The 17,791-nt window shown below is 62.1% G+C and overlaps 2 protein-coding genes across 5 annotated transcripts in view; both read right to left on the reverse strand.

Annotated features, from left to right (window-relative positions):
• Positions 1-10,633, reverse strand: part of ARHGAP27 (Rho GTPase activating protein 27) — a 31,463-nt gene extending 20,830 nt beyond the window's left edge. For both annotated transcript variants that reach the window (XM_062216847.1, XM_062216846.1), the window contains exons 1-2: positions 9,789-10,633; positions 7,072-7,927 (exon numbers count right to left, since the gene is read on the reverse strand). In XM_062216847.1, coding sequence (XP_062072831.1) covers positions 7,072-7,722 — 651 coding nt within the window. In that variant the 5' untranslated portion in view covers positions 7,723-7,927; positions 9,789-10,633. The remainder of the gene's footprint in view (positions 1-7,071; positions 7,928-9,788) is intronic.
• Positions 10,634-12,154: 1,521 nt separating this feature from the next.
• PLEKHM1 (pleckstrin homology and RUN domain containing M1) overlaps positions 12,155-17,791 on the reverse strand; it is a 50,533-nt gene continuing 44,896 nt past the window's right edge. For all 3 annotated transcript variants that reach the window (XM_062175758.1, XM_062175759.1, XM_062175760.1), the window contains 3 exons: positions 15,163-15,226; positions 14,674-14,831; positions 12,155-13,996 (listed from right to left, as the gene is read on the reverse strand). In XM_062175758.1, coding sequence (XP_062031742.1) covers positions 13,885-13,996; positions 14,674-14,831; positions 15,163-15,226 — 334 coding nt within the window. In that variant the 3' untranslated portion in view covers positions 12,155-13,884. The remainder of the gene's footprint in view (positions 13,997-14,673; positions 14,832-15,162; positions 15,227-17,791) is intronic.

A 17,791-nucleotide genomic window follows, 5' to 3' on the forward strand; every position in this document is an offset into this window, starting at 1 on the left:
TTCAAGTTAAAAGGGGACTGCCTTTTAGAACTTAAAATGTATCACTGTGGCAGTCAAGGATTCAAACTTGTGGCCTGGAAGCTCTAGTGGCATGGGAGCCTCAAACCTCAGGGCGAAAGTACTCAGGGATGGGAATAAAGAGAAAGCGCAAGACACCTGGGCGTTCCAGGTAACTGGGAGGACACGTGAAAGAAAAAAACTGGTCAATCCAGCTGAGCTGAAAGAGGCCCGGATCTCCAGGCTGATGGTCCTGGGGCTGCGGCAGGGAGTGCGGAGAAAGAGGGTCCCGTAAGCACACCCTAGAGAACACGGACCGGATTAGGGACTCCAGGGAAGGCTGCTGGAGCCGTTGGTGACACGGAAAACAGGGGGACAAGAGGGAGCCAGCGGTAACCTCTGGAAGGGGAAAGCCACAGGTAAACAGCCGGCTGTAAAGTAGAAGCAATAAAATCGAGCACAGCGTGTCAGTGAGCTGTGATGTGGACAGGGCGTGGGGCTGGGCACGGCAAGCTAAGTCGCTACTTGTGACACCTGCTTCCCGTACCGGCGTGCTGGCTGTGTCCTGGTAACTGCTTCTGTCCAGCTTCTAGCTGGTGGAAGATGGCCCGGATGGAGTCCCAGGTCCCACGGCCTGGCCGGAGGGTGTTGGGGAGTGAATCATCAGATGGAAGATCTCTCTCTCCCTCCCTCTCTCTCTTGCTTTCTCTCTCTCCCTCCTTGCCTTTCAGGTAAATCAATAAATCTGTTTTTAAAGAGTTAATGGCTGAAAAACAAAATACCAAGAGATATCAGGCAAACATAAAATTTGGAGTCAAATAAAATAAAAAGGAATAGAAGGGTGAAACTTAGGGTTAAACATTAAAGCAAAACGATGGTAGAAAGGCATAATTCACAATTTCTGAAGACAGAGTAGTTGAAATATGCATGTTCCTAATAACACTGTAGTTAAATACAAGACGCAAAGGTCATTATAAGCACAAGAAGAACATGAACATTTGAGTGGGAGGTTAACAAACCTCTATCAGAATCAAAGACCAGGCCGGCACCGCGGCTCACTAGGCTAATCCTCCGCCTTGCGGCGCCGGCACACCGGGTTCTAGTCCCGGTCGGGGCACCGATCCTGTCCCGGTTGCCCCTCTTCCAGGCCACCTCTCTGCTGTGGCCAGGGAGTGCAGTGGAGGATGACCCAAGTCCTTGGGCCCTGCATCCCATGGGAGACCAGGAGAAGCACCTGACTCCTGCCATCGAATCAGCGCGGTGCGCCGGCCGCAGCATGCCTACCGCGGCGGCCATTGGAGGGTGAACCAACGGCAAAAGGAAGACCTTTCTCTCTGTCTCTCTCTCACTGTCCACTCTGCCTGTCCAAAAAAAAAAAGACCAAACAATGCATGGAAACTGAAAGTATGAGCAATATAATCAATAAACTTGATTATAGACACACGAAGCCTCATACCCTTGAAAAAGAAAACCAAGCTTTCCTACACGTTTATGAAAACGTAGAAAAACCCATAATCAGTGATAAAAGTGAAGATTTTACAAATCTAGAGAAAATGCAAGCTTTCTTAGTAAAACAGCACATGGCCAAATTAACTCGAGAACCAGTAGGAAGCCAGAATGGACTAATCATCGTCATTAATGAGAAAAAAAAACTGCTACCGAAACAGCGTCAGATCCAGAGGGCTGCACGGGAGGGGATGCCAGAGACCTCGGGGTTCGCCTCTGACATCAGCTTCCTCCTCCAGGAAGTGTTCCTAGATTTCCTTCTCACCATCGAGATTCTGGGAGGGGCTCCTCTGATGTACTCCCCACCCCTACCCCCGCCCCGGGCCTGGCCCACAATCGTGCCATCGCTCCATTGCTCTCCTGGGCCGCTTGCCGCTCGAGGAGACCTTATTTTCCATGGCCTTCCAGTGCCCAGTATGGTGTCTAACATTTCCTAAGTGAACTCAGGCAGCGGGGAAGCAGGACTGGCAATGGTCAGTGCGCTGTGCCGTCGCTGTGGCCACCTCCCGGCACGTGAGCCTGGGAGAGCAGAGCCAAGGGAAAGAAAGCAGAGGGCCGGCGCCGCAGCTCACTAGGCTAATCCTCCGCCTTGTGGCGCCGGCACACCAGGTTCTAGTCCCGGTTGGGGCGCTGGATTCTGTCCTGGTTGCCCCTCTTCCAGGCCAGCTCTCTGCTGTGGCCAGGGAGTGCAGTGGAGGATGGCCCAAGTGCTTGGGCCCTGAACCCCATGGGAGACCAGGAGAAGCACCTGGCTCCTGCCATCGGATCAGCGCGGTGCGCTGGCCGCAGCGCGCCTACCGCGGCGGCCATTGGAGGGTAAACCAACGGCAAAAGGAAGACCTTTCTCTCTGTCTCTCTCTCACTGTCCACTCTGCCTGTCAAAAAAAAAAAAAAAGCAGAACGCCAAAAGTAACTGGACTGAAACTGCCTCCGTGGCCAACAGCTGCGGTGTGGTGTGGTTAAATGATGTTTTTAGTGGGGGGAAAGTAATTTGCATATTCAAACAGGCCAAGGAGTGCTGGAGCAGAAGGCTGGGAGGTGTGGGGGGGCGGCCCTCTCTGAGGGAGTGGGTCAGCCCAGGGCCCAGGGCGGATGCAGAGGCCCAGACGGGGACCCCCGCCGCGCCCATCTGCATGCCGGATGAGGAATCTCCAGCCAGGAGGAGAGGACACAGGCTGGTGCCCCCCTGGTGGCCCCCGGCTGAGCTGGACAGAGGCCCCCGCAGGCCTCACCTCACCCGGGCAGTGGTTCTGGGAATCCCCTTAAAGCCAGAGCCCTTCCTCGGTTTCCAAGCAGAACCTCCAGACCTTAACGAGAGTCCCCTTATCTCTGGGGTCCCCAACCCGGCAGCCCCATCTCCCTGGACACCAAGCAAGGGCCACTGCACCCTCGTTCCTTGGCCCGGCCCCAGCTCTGAACCTCTCTGACACTGGCATGGAGCCCTGAGCACATCCCCGGTTCTCTGCTACCCCCGGTCAAGGCCACGGGCTTTCCTGCACTCCGGGGCTTGGCACTGACCACCACCGGGCTGGCATTGTGCACCGAGGCCCATCCCCCTCTGGCTACTGACACTAGCAGGGCAGGTGGGCGGGGCCCGGGCCCACCTCAGGAGGTGTAGGGCTGGAGAGCTGGCCCCAGGGATGGCTGGTGGCCTCCTGACCCACAGGGCAGTGAGGGGTGGCCAGGAATGTGGGGTGGACATGGCGGGGGGCCTCAGGCCCCTGCTCCCTCCCAGGCCAGGTCGCATGCTGGGCAGCAGGGCTCCCGGGTCAGCCTCGGACGGCAGGTGACTCACGGAGAGGAGAGGTCAGGCCAGGTGTGAAGAAACCAGCTGAGCCACCCCGGGTGCTGCCCTGGCTGGGGGTTGGGGGCCGGGCTGTTGGCAGAGGAGTAGGGTAAGGGGAGTCCTGGGGTTCTAGCTCCCTGCTCTTACCAGCCTTCTTCCCAGAGACCCCCTGGCTGGCTCAGAAAGGGCACAGGTGGGGCTGGGAGCCTGGCCCAGGAAGCGGGTGCCAGGCCTGACGTCCAGGGAGCAGGGGTCCCCAGGGCATTTCGGGCAGCGACAGGGAATAGAGCAGGTGGGCAGGGGAGGCAGGGGGAGAGAAGGAAACTGCTGCGGCATGGCTCAGCCCCCAACCCGCCCGGGAGCCCAACCCCAGGGCAGGGGTCACTCACGGTTCCTGGTGGAGGAGGAGGAAGCCGGGGGTCCCCCGCCCCGGGGCTGCTCAGGTGCGGCGCCCCCCGGGCAGCACTGTGCTGGACTCCCCTCCCGGGCGCAATGCCCTGGCAGCAGCGGCGGGCACCTGTCCAGGGCTGTAGCCCGGCTGCTCTGAGGCCCTGGGGCGGGGACGGTGACCACACCTGAAATCCCGGCAGGACCACAGCCTAGGGGAGGAGCCTCCTGAGTGGCCTCCTGGCGTGGGGGTGGGGAGTCTTCCCGGCCTTTCCCCCCACCTTCCCCCTCAGAAGCCTTGGCCTCTGCCCTTTCCTGGGCCATCTGCTACTGCCTCCTTCCCCCGGCTGCGGGCAACAAGGTCAGGTTTGGAACAAAGCTCCTCCCCCGGGGCCCATGCCTACCTCAGGGCTGGGTGCACAAGGTGCTCAGAAAAGTGTGCTGTTGTGGCCCAGGGCAACGGGGTGGTCAGCCCTGAAGGTGAGACCAAGCCTGGTGGCCAGGGGGCGGTTTGGGGTCAGGAGGTTGGAGCTGACCTGGACGTAGCCACTCCCTGGCTGTGTGACCTTCGGCCAGTCCCTCAACCTCTCCGAACCTCTGTACCCAAGGAAAATGGGGGTGGGGGAGATGGTATCCACCCCTGCCTTCGCAGCAGCTGGGACCTTAGCCCGGTACGTGGACCTTTGAGTGAGAGCCCACAGAACCATCAGCCCCTTGGGGCTGCGCCTTACCACACTGTCCCCAGTGTCCCCAGTGCCCAGCTCAGTGATGAGCACACACTAGGTGCTCACTCTGGACAATCTGAATGACAGGCCATAAATGCCATACAGAGTAGGGGCCCCTCTCTCCTGGGGAGTCCCTGGCTCTGAGCTGACGTCCACCAGATGGGCACCCCTCACCCTCCCCAGTGAACCGTGTCACCTCCTTGCCACTCCCTCACTCCTCCCCATCCTCAGCCCCCTCCCCTCCAGCCCCTGCCCATCCACTTAAGCGGGGCCAGCCTCCATCCGGGGCCTACAAGGCCTCCCTGCTGGGCCTGGCTCTGTGAGTCTACACAGGACCTCCACATCCTCACCTGCACTCCCCCTACCCTCAGGCCCCCTCAACTCCTCCTGGTGTTCCTCTGCCTTCACTGACCTTGACCTTCTCAGCCTCAGGGCCAGTGCTGTCCTGCTTTTCCGCCATGTTCCTTGGCTGTCACTTCCTCTCGGGCGCCTCCTTTCCTCCTTTTGTCACCTCAATCCAGGGAGCCCCATCTTTCCTCCCCCCACTCCTCCCTGCTGTCTGCCTGTGAGTGCAAACCAGGAAGCTGGACCTCAGCCCAACTTCCTCCCCCCACCCCCAGCCCACCCGCCCCACAGGACTACAGAAGCCTCGGCCACTCCTGCAGCCCTGGCCCGGGGTTCTCTGCCCAGTTCACGCCCTTCTCTGCTGACAGCCTTCCAAGAACTTCAGGATAAAGTCCAAATTCCTCATCAGGGCTCGGCTGGGCACCACCCACTCCAACCCCATGCTCTGCTGTGAGGCCCCAAATACACGCGATTTTCCACACCTGGCCTGTGGCCTCACGCCCTGAGTATAGCTCACCCAGATGGCCTGGTGCCATCTGTCCCCTCTGGCCCGCTTCCTGCTCCTGAGGGCGAGTCCCAGGGCCATGGCTGTGCCTTGGTCACTTCCAGACCTGAAAGCTTACCTGGGGCTTGGCAGGTGTCCAGTGAATGCAATCAGTGCAATGACCGAGGGAGGGAGCTGCAGGGTCTGCGGCCCCGCCTTCTCTGGGAAGACAGGAAGCTGCTTCCCCAGGGCTGAGAGCAGGGTGGGGTCTTTCCCAGGGGAGAGCCAATTCCCCACCCAGGGAAGCTGCAGGGGACCTGAAGTCAGGGAGACCCAGAGCTGCCACCAAAGAAACTGTGACCACAAGGGGTGAGGAGTGAGGGTGGGGGTGGCATTGCTATACCAGGAGGGCACAGAGCTGCTAAGTGGGGCCAATACCCAGGGCTCCAGAGTCTGCTCTGTGCCCCACCCTCCTCACACCGCCCCGGCAGGGAAGCTGCAGCACCTGCAGGGAGAAGGGGCATAGGTACGACCGGCAGCGACTCTGGTAGCCGCGACACGCGGGGACAGGGGACTCCTTCCTCCCTGGACCTAGGGTGGTGGCCCTTGGGCAGACCTGCAGAGCCCTGGCTCCTGGGTAAGGGGCTGCCGCGCCTCGCCCCTCCTCTACATTCTCCGTGCGCACGCTTGCTGGGCCATCCGCGGCGGAGCTCGGCTCCGAGCGGGGCAGACACACTCCCACCGTGACCAGGACGCAGAGGGCGAAGGCGTCGGGAGGTGTGCTGCTGGGGACACAGGGACCCGCCCCGTCGCGGTCGCCGCCCCCAGGTGCGATTCTCCGCTCTGGCCACGAGGGGGCGGGCTGCCGCGCAGACGCCCGAGGGCAGCGGCGCACGCTGGGGCCGAGGGACGCAGGGGGGCCAGGGCCAGTCCCGTTGCCCCGCGGGCTCCGTGCCGAGGGGTCCACGCCTCCCCTCGTACACGCTCCCTCTACAACCCTAGTCCTTTGCAATTGTGGTCACTCGTGGGGACCCAGCGGAGTCCAACTCGAGTCTCTGTGGCTTCAAACCCCAGACTCCGCACTTGAGGGAGAAGTGGGCGCGGCTGGGTTTGCGCACCCCGGGCTCAGCCCCGGCCCGTGGCTGGCATCCGTGCTTACGGGGATCACACCGGGTACGGGGAGAAAGCAAACGGAGGCTCCCCGGCCGCGGAGAGAGAGGCGGCGGGGGCGACGGCACAGGGCTGGCGGCCGGCGCGGGCCGGGGCTGCCCCGCCGCCGTGAACAGCTCCTGAGCTCCGGGTGCCCGTGCTCCCCGGAGCACCCCGGGGATGTGAAACGCGCCCTGCGTTCCAGCCCCCAAGTCAGCACAACCGCATTCGGAAGAGAAAGGAGAAGAAAGTCCTCGCCTCGCCGGGCTTCTTTCGGAGGCCAACTCATCTCGAGTTGACGGAAGAAGGAACCGAAATGCTGGGAGCAGACAAAAAGGGAGGCGACACGCGACCTCCACGTCCTACAGCGCCCTGGGCCCCAGCTCCCGGGAGGAGCGCAGGCCGCGTCCTCCGGGGTTTCAGGGCGTCTGGAGGGTCATGCGGGGTCACACCTGCCGCAGGTTACAAAACGTTATGGGGGCGGCACCCTGCCAACAAGCTCATTAGCATTTCTGCGGCAGAACGAGGGCACCCCCGCCAAGCGAGCTAAATCAAGGTCATTCACCGGTTCAAGCTTGCCACCTCCTGAGCTACGGGAGCCTCTGGGAAGTGAGCCGGGCCAGGGCCAGCGGACCCCCCCCCGCCCCCAAACACACACCGCGCGCGCCCGCCTCCCGCTCCGGGCCGCCTACCTGCGTCTGGCTCTCCGCCCGCGGTGCGCCGCGCAAGTCCGGGATGGCCTCGTAGATGTTCTCCGAGTCGCTCCGCGCCAGCGGCCGCGGGCACACCCAGGAGCCCGCCACACTGCAGGCCTTGGAGCGGCCCGCGCTCCCGAGGAGGCCGGCAGGGGGCGCGGCGGTGCGCGCCAGGTCGTCCAGGGACTGCGCTGGGCGCACGGGCGCCGCGGGTCGCAGGTACAGGCTGGCTGGCAGGCCGGGCGCCGGGTGGCTGCGCTTCGCCGCCGCGCCGCGCCGCGCCGGGCCGCACAGTGAGCTGGCGCGGCCTCGGGGCTCGGCGGGGCAGCCGTCGGGCGAGGGCGCGCTCACGAACCGGTAGTCATAGGTCAGCGGCTCCGGCGCTGCGGGGCCCGGGTGCAGCAGCGTGGGCGGCGGCGCGGCCGAGGCAGGGTCGCCAAGCGCCGGCAGCTCGCGCACGTACTGCGCGGGCAGGTAGAAGGGGCGGCCGCCGGGCTCGCGCCGCACGTGCCACCAGTGCTCGGTGCTGCGGCGCAGCAGCCGGTAGCGCTCGAGGGGCTGGATGGCGACGCGGCGCCCGTCTTTGCCGGTGTACTCGAAGGGGTGCTCCACCAGCACGTACACGTCCCCCTCGACGTCTGCCGCCATCGGGGCCGCGGCGTTTCCCTGCAGGTAGCAAGGATGCGGGCCGCAGGGGCCAGGAGCGGGAAGGGCACCGCACTGCGGGACCAGGACTCGGGCGCCAGTCTCGATCCCGCACTCGCCGGGCGCGTTCGGGCCTCAGTTTTCCTGTAGCTGAAATGGGGACTTGCATAAAATCATCTTGGGCTCTCCGACGGCATTCCAACCGCGCCTGCATTGGGGAGGGGGGGCGGCTCTTTACTGCCCGAGAAACCTTGTTTCACCGGGGCGATTGCCCGCGGCGAGGTCCGCACCGCCTCTGCCTAGAAGTGGACCGAGCCGCAGTGCCCCCATCAGCGAAGTGGGAAGAACAGCCCACTTCCCGCCGCTCCCCAGCTCCGCCTCGTCCTGCGCTCTCCCGACGCCCCAGCCCGCTGCGAGGGAGACTTGGCAGCGCCCCGGGCCCGCGGGGTCAGGGATGGGGCGCTGGCTCTGGGAGGGACCCCAAGGTGCTCTACCCTGGGGCTGTCCCGTCCCTGCTCAGGCGTAGGCATCTCGACTGCCAAGGCTGGGGAACCGGTTCTCTCGGTTTCTCCTACATTCCCAGTGGCTTCGCCGCAGACCTGGCCCAAGAGCCCTGCTGGCGCCGCCCCCTGATCTTCGGCTCCTTCGCCGCCTCCGGAGAGAGGCTGGACCCTCGCAGCTTGCCCACCTGCCCGTGAGAGCGGCTCCTAGGCAATGCACTTTGTGGCAGTGACTGCCCCTGCGGAGCCCCCTGCAGCGGTCCCACGTCCCCACCCCCACTGCCGGCTCAGCCTGGCTCCTGTTAGGTCTGGGCAGCGCCTGCCTGTGCCTCCCTCCAGTCCTCATTCATTGCCCCCTCTCCTGCCCTGCTGAGGTTGCAAGACCCTGGGGACAGGATCTGACTGGGGGGGGGGTGCTGGGCTCCTCTACTTTCTCACTGGGCCTCAGTGGGGGAAGGAGTGTAAACTGAGGCACAAACACCCTGGGTCTTGGAGGCGGGGTCAGTGAGCGGCTCAGAGCAGGGTCAGCCACCTCCAGGAGGGAGGCCCCCCTCCCTCCGCCTTCCCCTGCAGCCCAGCCGCGCACTCACGTGGGCCGACCTGGCCTCGCGGAGTGCACGGGCTGGCTGGGCGGAGCCGGCGGCTGGCTGCGGGTTAGCGCTCCACCATCTCCCGGGAGGGGATTCCAAGGGCTAGGCCGGAGAAACTGCACCGAGCAGGATCTGGCCAGAGCAGACGGAGAAGCTGGCTCAGGAGCGCGGTTCCCCAATGCCCAGTGCTGCAGGGGTGGGAAGGAGCACCAGTGCCTGTACCATGGACTCCACCGGGGACGGGGCCCAGAGCTAGGGAAACTCTGGGGAAGGGGCTCCGGCGGGTCTCGAGCGGAGGGCAGGCAGGGTAGGACCCCGCCCCTGGCCCGCCTCCCTCCCCCGCCCTCTGCGGGACTAGTTGTCCCGGCCCCCTGCGCGCTGTGGGCACGGGCCCTGGGAATGCCTAGCTCCGAAGCTGGTTGCCCCATCGGGCTTTGTCATTTGAGCGAGGCCATCTGCGCCCCGAATCCCGAACTACCAGCCCTTTGCAGCCCTGCTGCCAGCACTGCGCGCCGTGCACCCTCTGCCCCCGCCAGGCCCTGTCCCGGCGCTGCCCCACGCATTCGGCATAATTCCACGGCAGGGACGCCCGCCGGAGCGCAGTTCTTGGCTCCCGGCACCCCTCCCCGGGGAAGCGAGGGGTAAAGGGGCGGTGGGAAAGCAAGGCGGATCCCTGGAGCGCGAGAACGCACCGTGGCCGGGAGGTGGCCTGAGTCCACTGCCCGGGCTGCTCGAGCTACAGCGGCGCCCATGCCTGGGACGGCGCTGGAGACCTGGGCCTTGTCCCCTCAGCTCCCGGACGGCGGGCGGCTCGTTGCCTTCCCCTCCTCCCCAGAGGGATCCGGCCCGCCCTGCGCATCCGCCCAAGCGCGCTGGAAAAGGGAGGCGGCTCGCGGAGCTCCCGGGACAGGACCAGCCACCTGCGGCACCCTTCCCCCTCGGTTCAGCGCCCCCCGCCCGGCCCTGGCGGCCCTGGCACCTCGGGGCGTCCGCTCGTTGGCCTCGCTTCCACTTGCCCCGGCAGGCGCGCGTGGGCCCGCAGTTCGGCGCTCCCTCCTCGACCGCCAGGCTCCCGCACTGCCGTGTTTCCTGTTGAACAATATAGCGAGGGAGGCACCGGCGGAGAGCGCCCGGCACAACTTCCTCCCGGGCTGGGGCTGGGCTGCGGTTGCGAGAGACAATCCCCGGTGTCCTTGCTTCCTGTCCCCTCTGGCCCAGCCCAGCGCCCCAGGAGCAAAGACGCCACCCTCTCCTCTCCACAGCTCTCAGGCTCCAGGGCCACACTTGGTTGTCTCCAGGGAGGAGGAGGCAGCAAGGCCAGGGTGTTGGCATGAGGGGGCAGGAGTCTCCCCCACCTACTTCTGGCCAAATTCCTCTGGCACTGTCCCCACCTGCTCCCTGACCCTGTGGGGGAAGTTGGTTCTGCCTCTCTGGGGAAGGCTGCCCTGTCCTCCTGGACTTGACTCTGGGCTCACTCCAGACTTGGGCAAGCCCAGCCTCACTGGATCCCCTGCCCTCAGGGCCCCACAAGGAACAGCTGTGTACCATCCACCTGGTGCTTGTGCGGGAAGTGGTTGTTTCGGCCACTACTGGGACAGACCCATGGGGCTCCCACCCAGGCCTTGGCCCCTGCAGACCCCACCTCATCAGTTGAGGCTTCAGTTGGAGCCTCAATCTCACACTTTCTTTTTTTTTTTATTTTTTATTTTTTACAGGCAGAGTGGACAGTGAGAGAGTGACAGAGAGAAAGGTCTTCCTTTGCCGTTGGTTCACCCTCTAATGGCCGCCGCGGTAGCGCGCTGCGGCCGGCGCACCGCGCTGATCCGATGGCAGGAGCCAGGTGCTTCTCCTGGTCTCCCATGGGGTGCAGAGCCCAAACACTTGGGCCATCCTCCACTGCACACCCTGGCCACAGCAGAGAGCTGGCCTGGAAGAGGGGCAACCGGGACAGGATCGGTGCCCCGACCGGGACTAGAACCCGGTGTGCCGGCGCCGCAAGGCGGAGGATTAGCCTGTTGAGCCACGGCGCCGGCCCAATCTCACACTTTCTTGAACTCTTACTTTTACTAGGTGTTGCCCACACGGTGACACACTGTGCTGGGTAACCAAGTGTGTCTAAGGCCTGGGTGATTCTTGGAATTCTCTAGTATTCAGCAGACCTCTGGCTTGCTCAGAGATTGTGACTGGGCAAACCCTCCCCCACCTCCTCCTCTGGAGCCCCTCCCTAGCCAGCAGGCCAGGCAAGGCGACAGAGGCTGGCAGTGGCTATGGTCCTCGCCTGGTGTCAGGCGGGTCTGATGTCCAACTCTGCCGCTTGCTGGCGTTTAGACCTTGGAGTTCCACCTTAGCCCTGCACCTGTTTTCTTTCCTGTGAACTGGGGATGGTGGGGATTGTTGGGAAGTTTGAATGGGAGGCACTGAGCGCATGCCTTTACTATGACCTGAGCTCCTTGGGATCTACCCACCCAACTCCTGGCCTCCTTCAGGCAAAGGGGAGGAGGGAAACTAGTGAGTGTCCCCAGAGTCACTGTGCCTCACGGCAGGGTGGCGCCAGGTCCCGTGCCCTTGGCCCTCTACTGGACCAGCCTCCCTGGGTTCCTCATCTTTCTTCGGGTTCCTCATCTTTCTTTCACCCACTTCCCCTGGAGGGAGCCGGGGCCTCTGGGGGAAGCTGGGGCTTGTGGATGGGCAGAGAATGTTGGTTTTTTCCCATCTCTCTTTCCTGTAACTTGATCCCCCTGAGATGTCTTTTTCCTTTTATTGTTAACATGAATTGGGGTGAGCCTCCCCTGGCCGGGGGCCCCTGGGCAAGATCTGGAACTTCTGAGGAAGGCCAGCAGCCAAATACAGGGCAGTCTGAGCCCCAGACCCTGAACCCTGCCCTCCCTGACCATCTTTCATCCCCGAGGTTGCACGCAGTTCAGCGTCGGGGGTCTGCCCTTGGCCATACAGAGCAGGAAGAGAAGCTGTGGCGGCATCAGCTTCAGTTGTTATGTAGGAGGGGGCTTCAAAAACTTAGCGGACAAATGGAATTGAAAGATATGAATTTTCCATGAAGTTCTGGGAGCCCCTTGTCTGAGTGTATGTGAGTAACTCTACCCAGAGCCTGTGACCCAGAGTGGCAAGAGCGGGTGCAGACGGAACACTGTGTGTTCTCACCTGTTCTCCCTGATCACTGCTGGCACCCAGGTCCCTTGACAGCCAAGTGTCTGTCACTGAGCCCTCCCCTGTGCCCAGGGACTAACTGGGTGCCACTGGATGGCAGCAGATGGCAGGGGGCCTTTCCATCATCAGCGGCAAGGTTAGGATTCAGAGGTCAGACCAGCAATTAGAAAGATCAGGTCGTTACTGCAAAATCATTGTTCCTTTAATAACAGAAAAGCACTTCTCAGGGCCAGAGCCCCACTCCTCAGGAACAGCTTATTGCCTACAATCCCATTTTTAAAACTGTGGGCACCACTGAGGCGCACATCAGCTTTCCACTGGAGGCGAGGGGGAGGAGTCAGCCCATCTGACAGCGTCAGCAGCCCTTGGGGGGGGGGGGGCGTTCTGCTGCTCATACTCCAGGAGTGGGGGTGGGAGTGGGAGGCCCGACCAACCGGGGCTTCACTCCTGCTGCCTCCTGGAATGTACCCCAGACCCAAGGCCCACCCCAGGCCAGGCCCTTGCCCACGCAGGGACCTGGAGCAGTGATGGCTCTGGTCAGGCTCCACCACAAATCAGGGGTGGGGAGGGGACAGGACTGATTTCCCGGGGAGGCACAGGCGCACACCACTCGCGAGGGAGCGGAGAAGCTGTGCGCTGCCTCCTCTGCTCCACTCACCCACCGAGCCCCGTGGGATTGGCAGGTGACTCAGCAGCTGAACCTCCTGATGGGGGCAGGCAGAGCTCACCCGGGGCCTCCGGGGCTGAGGGACCTGCCCGGTCCAGGACAGGCGGGGAAGGCAGCAGAGGGACCACATGCACACTTCCCCCACACCGCAAGGGTCTGATCATCAGTTTGAAAACAATCCCAGGCTCCCAGCCCCACCCCAACACCCCTCACAGGGCGATTCTTCCCCGGGGCGTCGGCCAGCTCTGGCGGTGTGTGAGTCCATGGCTCTGTCCCCACCGAGGAGCTTCTGGGCATCCCACACATCACACAGGGGGAGGGTGAGGCTACTTCTCTACCGTGTCAAGCCTGCCCCAGCAAGGGTCAGGCAGGCAGGTGGGTGGCCTGGGAGCCCGCCTGAGGTAGGGCCCTGCCGTGTAGGAGTGAGAAGGGCCTAGGGACAAGGGGTGGGCGGGGTGATTCCCTTCCCTGAATCAAGGAAGGCCAAAGTGCTGCCAGTGCTGGTTTTGAGTCGTTTTCCCTTCCTGTGCAGGGACCAAATCCCCGGGTTAGAGAAGATCCAGGGGGACTGGACACAAAGGAGGGGGGCTGGGTTTTTCAGGCGACAAGCAAGGGTCAGGGAGAGGAAGGAGGCGGTCATCAGGACTGCCCACTCTGCAAGGCAGGAGTTTGGCACAAGGACCCAATCTGCTGGCTGAACGCACAGGCGAGGGTGAAGGCAAGGCACCCAGTGCAGCCAACAGGCACTGCCTGGCAGTGGCCTCCTGCCAGCCCCCAGCCCGCCTTCAGGCCAGGCCTAAGCGGCCCTGGCACGTTTGCTCAGGGTAAACATGCCTGGATTTCTTGGATGATTTGTGTAGGGTCAAGAATAAAAAAATATTTTCTGTTGAAATATGAAGGGGAAAAAGCCACCTTACAAAACTAGACCTTTTAATCAGGAATGTGGCCTGAAAACGTCCCCCAGGTCTCTTTTCCAGAGTGTGTGCACAGCCCTGCTGGAGGTGCTGGGACCTGAGCGAGCCAGGGCCTGGTGAATGAAGGCCCGTCTTCCCTGGGCACGGGCGTCTGCTGTGTCCCCGCCTCTTGGAGCAGAGAGGTGGTGGGAAGCCGCGGGCATCACGGGGGCTTCCTGACAAGGGGAGGCAGCTGGGACGTGGGTGAGACCCAGAGGGCTGATGGCAAACCCGGCTGGGATGGTGGGGCTGCACCCTGCCTCCAGCCTCTAGGGCTGCTCAGAACAGGGTCAGGTGAGGATGCTCTGCTCCTGGTACTTGCGCCGGCGGGCACAGCGGGGGCAGCCCTTCTTTACCACGTCCTGGCAGCTCTGGTGGAAGACGGTCTTGCACTCGGTACACCTAGGGAGAGAGCAGCAGGCTCTGCGTGTGCTGGTTGGGCCGGAGACTCCCTGTGGCCGAGGCTGTGCCCTACTGCATAGCACACCTGTGCAAGTGCACAGCTCTGCTCATCCTGGGGCTGAAGCTTCTTCAGACAATGCTTACCCACAAGCGTAAGACACGCAACAGGACTCTGTCCTTTCACCTTCTAGATGTGCTGCTTGGGATTCACTCCAAGTCCTCCACACCTGAAAGACTCAGCCCTAGGCCCATTCAGGGCTGAGCCCTGGCCAGGAGTACCCGCTGAGAGTTAATGCTCCCATCCTCAGTCTTCTGCAGCCACGTGGGCTGAAGGCAGGTTTGAGAGGCCGCTACCAGCAATCACTACAGCAGCACAGACAGTGGCAGGTACCACCCACCTGTACCCACTTTGGCCAGGCCTTGAGCCGTCACTCTAGGGTGGTCACTCATCCAACTGTGCAAGCCATTCAGAGACTAGGCCCAGTGAGGCCACCTCTCAGAGAGCCAACAGCCACCTGGACCACTGATGTCTCCACAGCAGCAGAGTCCTGTGAGCCCAGGGTGTGGGCTGCTCTAGGCGACCTTGCCAGCCCTGGTCACCAGCACGGGGTGGGCACTCAGGCCATGGTGTGGGGCAAGGCGGGGCTGGGAGGCGGCCGTCTGGCTGTCCCGCGTACCTGACTGTGGTGTCAAACTCAAAGGGGAAGATGATGTCGTGGTGGTGGCAGATCTGGCAGATGAAGCCGCGCTGGGTGCACAGGTCGCAGTGGTAAACGTGCTGGGAGGCGAACTCGATCAGCGCCTTGAGGAACCCTTCATACACGCCCTCTGCGATCTGCGGAGGGCAAGTGCAGGCCCAGGCCTTTTAGGCAGCCATGCCTGAATCCCCACGCGGGCCAGGAAACCTCCCCAGTCAGGCCGAGCAGCACTGAGGTCCCAAGACCCACATCCACTTCCCTCCTTTAAGGAAGAGCACGCGACTCCTCACCTGTGATTCGGCATTTGCTGGTGTCCCTGTTTACTCTAGGGGGGCTGGGGGCTCAGTGCCAGCAAGTTCTGGGCTATGAAGGAGCTGCAGACTGCTGCAGGCACCTCCCCCCATCTCCATTCCTAGCTTGTCCAGGATGGAGCCTCCACAGAGGTCTCAGGGAGTACGGCATCCTTACCTGCTGCAGGTCAGCAACACTGAACTTGTGAGGAGACTCTAAGAGGTAATTCCTGTGGCTGAGTCTGAAAAACAAACCAGCCAACTATGAGTTTCCTTAGAAGGGCTTCCAAGACCTGGGAAACCTGTGTGTTGTTTGTTTTCACTCTCTCAGCACCTGGGCAGGGCAGTGGCCAAGGGCACAAAGTGGCCTGCCTGGCTTGGGACCTGGTCTTCCAGGTAACCAACCCGCTGGTGGGACCCTGGGCAGTCACTTAACCTCTCTGAACTTCAGGTTTCCTCCCCTGACAAATGGAGTTGTTCTGAGGATTAAATACTTTGAAGCACTTGGTACGGCGCCCAGCACACAGTAAACACATCGCTGACAACAATGAGGAGGAGGGAAGTGAACCCTGGGTGCCAGGAACTGGACTAAAGGTTTCCTATGTATCCATTCGTTTAACCTTCACCATAAACCTGTGAGGCCAGTCCTAATATCATCCCCGATCTGAGAAGCAAAGGAAACAGAGAGAAGCTACACACCCTGCCTGAAGTCACGTAGCTAAAAAGACAGAGCGGGCCGGCGCCGCGGCTCAATAGGCTAATCCTCCGCCTAGCGGCGCCGGCACACCGGGTTCTAGTCCCAGTCGGGGCACCGATCCTGTCCCGGTTGCCCCTCTTCCAGGCCAGCTCTCTGCTGTGGCCAGGGAGTGCAGTGGAGGATGGCCCAAGCCCTTGGGCCCTGCACCCCATGGGAGACCAGGATAAACACCTGGCTCCTGGCTTTGGATCAGCGCGGTGCGCCGGCCGCAGTGCACCAGCCTCGGCGGCCATTGGAGGGTGAACCAACGGCAAAAGGAAGACCTTTCTCTCTCTGTCTCTCTCTCTCACTGTCCACTCTGCCTGTCAAAAAAAAAAAAAAAAAAAGACAGAGCGGAGTGTGAACGCACGGGTCTGGCCTCATAGCCTGCATCCTTTCCACCTCTCTGAACCCCTGTGGGTGCTGGCTGTTGCAATTATCGCCACCACTACACAGCCTAACAGTGCTGGGAACAGAAAGTACAGACACGGCCGCTGGCCTCCTGCAGCCCCCGGTCCCGCCAAGGGACAGGCACTCAAGTATCTGGCTTTGTTGCTAAGCACAATAGAACGGGGAGAACGAGGGCTCTGCTGTTTCTGCCGCAGGGATGGCAGGGAGCCCATGAGTCAGGTCCCTAGGGATGCAGAGGAAACACCTGCATGAAGTCCCCTGCCACCACACTGTGCTTGGCCAAGCTTGTGTGTGTGCGTGTTTATGGAATGCGGACGGCAGGAGGGATCAGAGCCAGGGACACTGAAGCTTGGGGACCTGTCCTAGCATATCCCAGACATCTAGGGGCAGGATGGGGCTGGGCCTTCAGGGTCTGAGCTGAGGGATAGCTGGAATGTGGGCCTGACCATGCCTGACCCAATGGTCTTACTTGTGGTCCAGGGGGAGCCCAATCTGGGGTGGAGATGAGGAATCCCACCAAGCAGCTCGGCAGGTCACTCTGTACTTTGTGGGTTGAGGACGTTGCTGACTGGCAACTCAGTTTGCCATGCTGGTTACCCCAGGAAACTTGCAGCTTTATGAGAACAGGAAGCTGTCATTTCTCACCAGGAAAACATGCTGGGGGCGGGGAGAGGTTGGCCCCGAGCTGGCAGGAAGGGCGGGGCTTACCTGGATGGAGTCATGTCTGTTTTCTGGCCTCTAGGCGCAGGGGTGAAGCCCCGTGAGCTAGTCCAGGGCCTTCCCCATAAGTCATTGTTCCCTGCACCCATTACACCCAGGGCAAGGCCTTGTAACTGGTTTCTCTGTAATAGTTAAAGCCAGAAGGGAGAGGGACCTTATCCCGGCCCACAGGAGAATGCAGGAGCACCGGGGCCTCAGTTTCTCCATCCACCGAAGGAGAAGACGTCTGTCCTGTCTGGGGAGGGAGCAGAGGAACCTTGGGGCTTTTTGGGAGCCAGTGGGAGGCAGAGCAGGAGGCTGCATCTTAAGTCTGTCCCTGACACCAATGGGGTGGGCCAGGCCAGGGCCGGGAGATCTGTGAGATGTGTTGGTGGGTGGCAGAGTGCTGCCCGTCTCCTCCTCTCCCCAGCCATCAGGAGCAGTGCCCCAGGCCTGGCAGGGACACGGCCGTGGGCAGTGCTGTGATGGTCCTTCCTAAGGCTGGAGAGGACTCTCTTGAAGACCCAGCCAGGCTGCTGCCACTCGCAGAGGTCTCCTCTCCAACCTCATCCCTACCCCACGACCTGCCCATGTGTCCTCCACCCCCCTTCCTCTCAGGACCTGCCCTGGGGCGTGGCTTCCCTAGCACCTGGGTTAATGCTCCACCAGCTGCCGTGCTGGTGCTCTGCCCACCATGGCTACAGGAGAGGCCTTTTCTAAACTGCTAATCAAACTGTGCCAGTTTCATGCTCCAGAACCTTCAACAGCGCCTCCCTGGAGCCAGATGAACTTTAGAAGTCTTCAGTGTGGCAGATAAGAGTTCCAAGGCCTGGCTGTTGTACCCAGAGCCAGCAGCCCGGAGCCTGTCGGGTCACTTCCCACCACGGGTCCCTTAGCAGGAATATCAGCCTCCCCGTGCCCCTTCTTCTCGAGTTGTCTTCCTAAACCTCAGTCCAATACA

This window comes from Lepus europaeus, chromosome 18 (genome assembly GCF_033115175.1).
Source record: "Lepus europaeus isolate LE1 chromosome 18, mLepTim1.pri, whole genome shotgun sequence".
Lineage (NCBI taxonomy): Eukaryota > Metazoa > Chordata > Mammalia > Lagomorpha > Leporidae > Lepus > Lepus europaeus.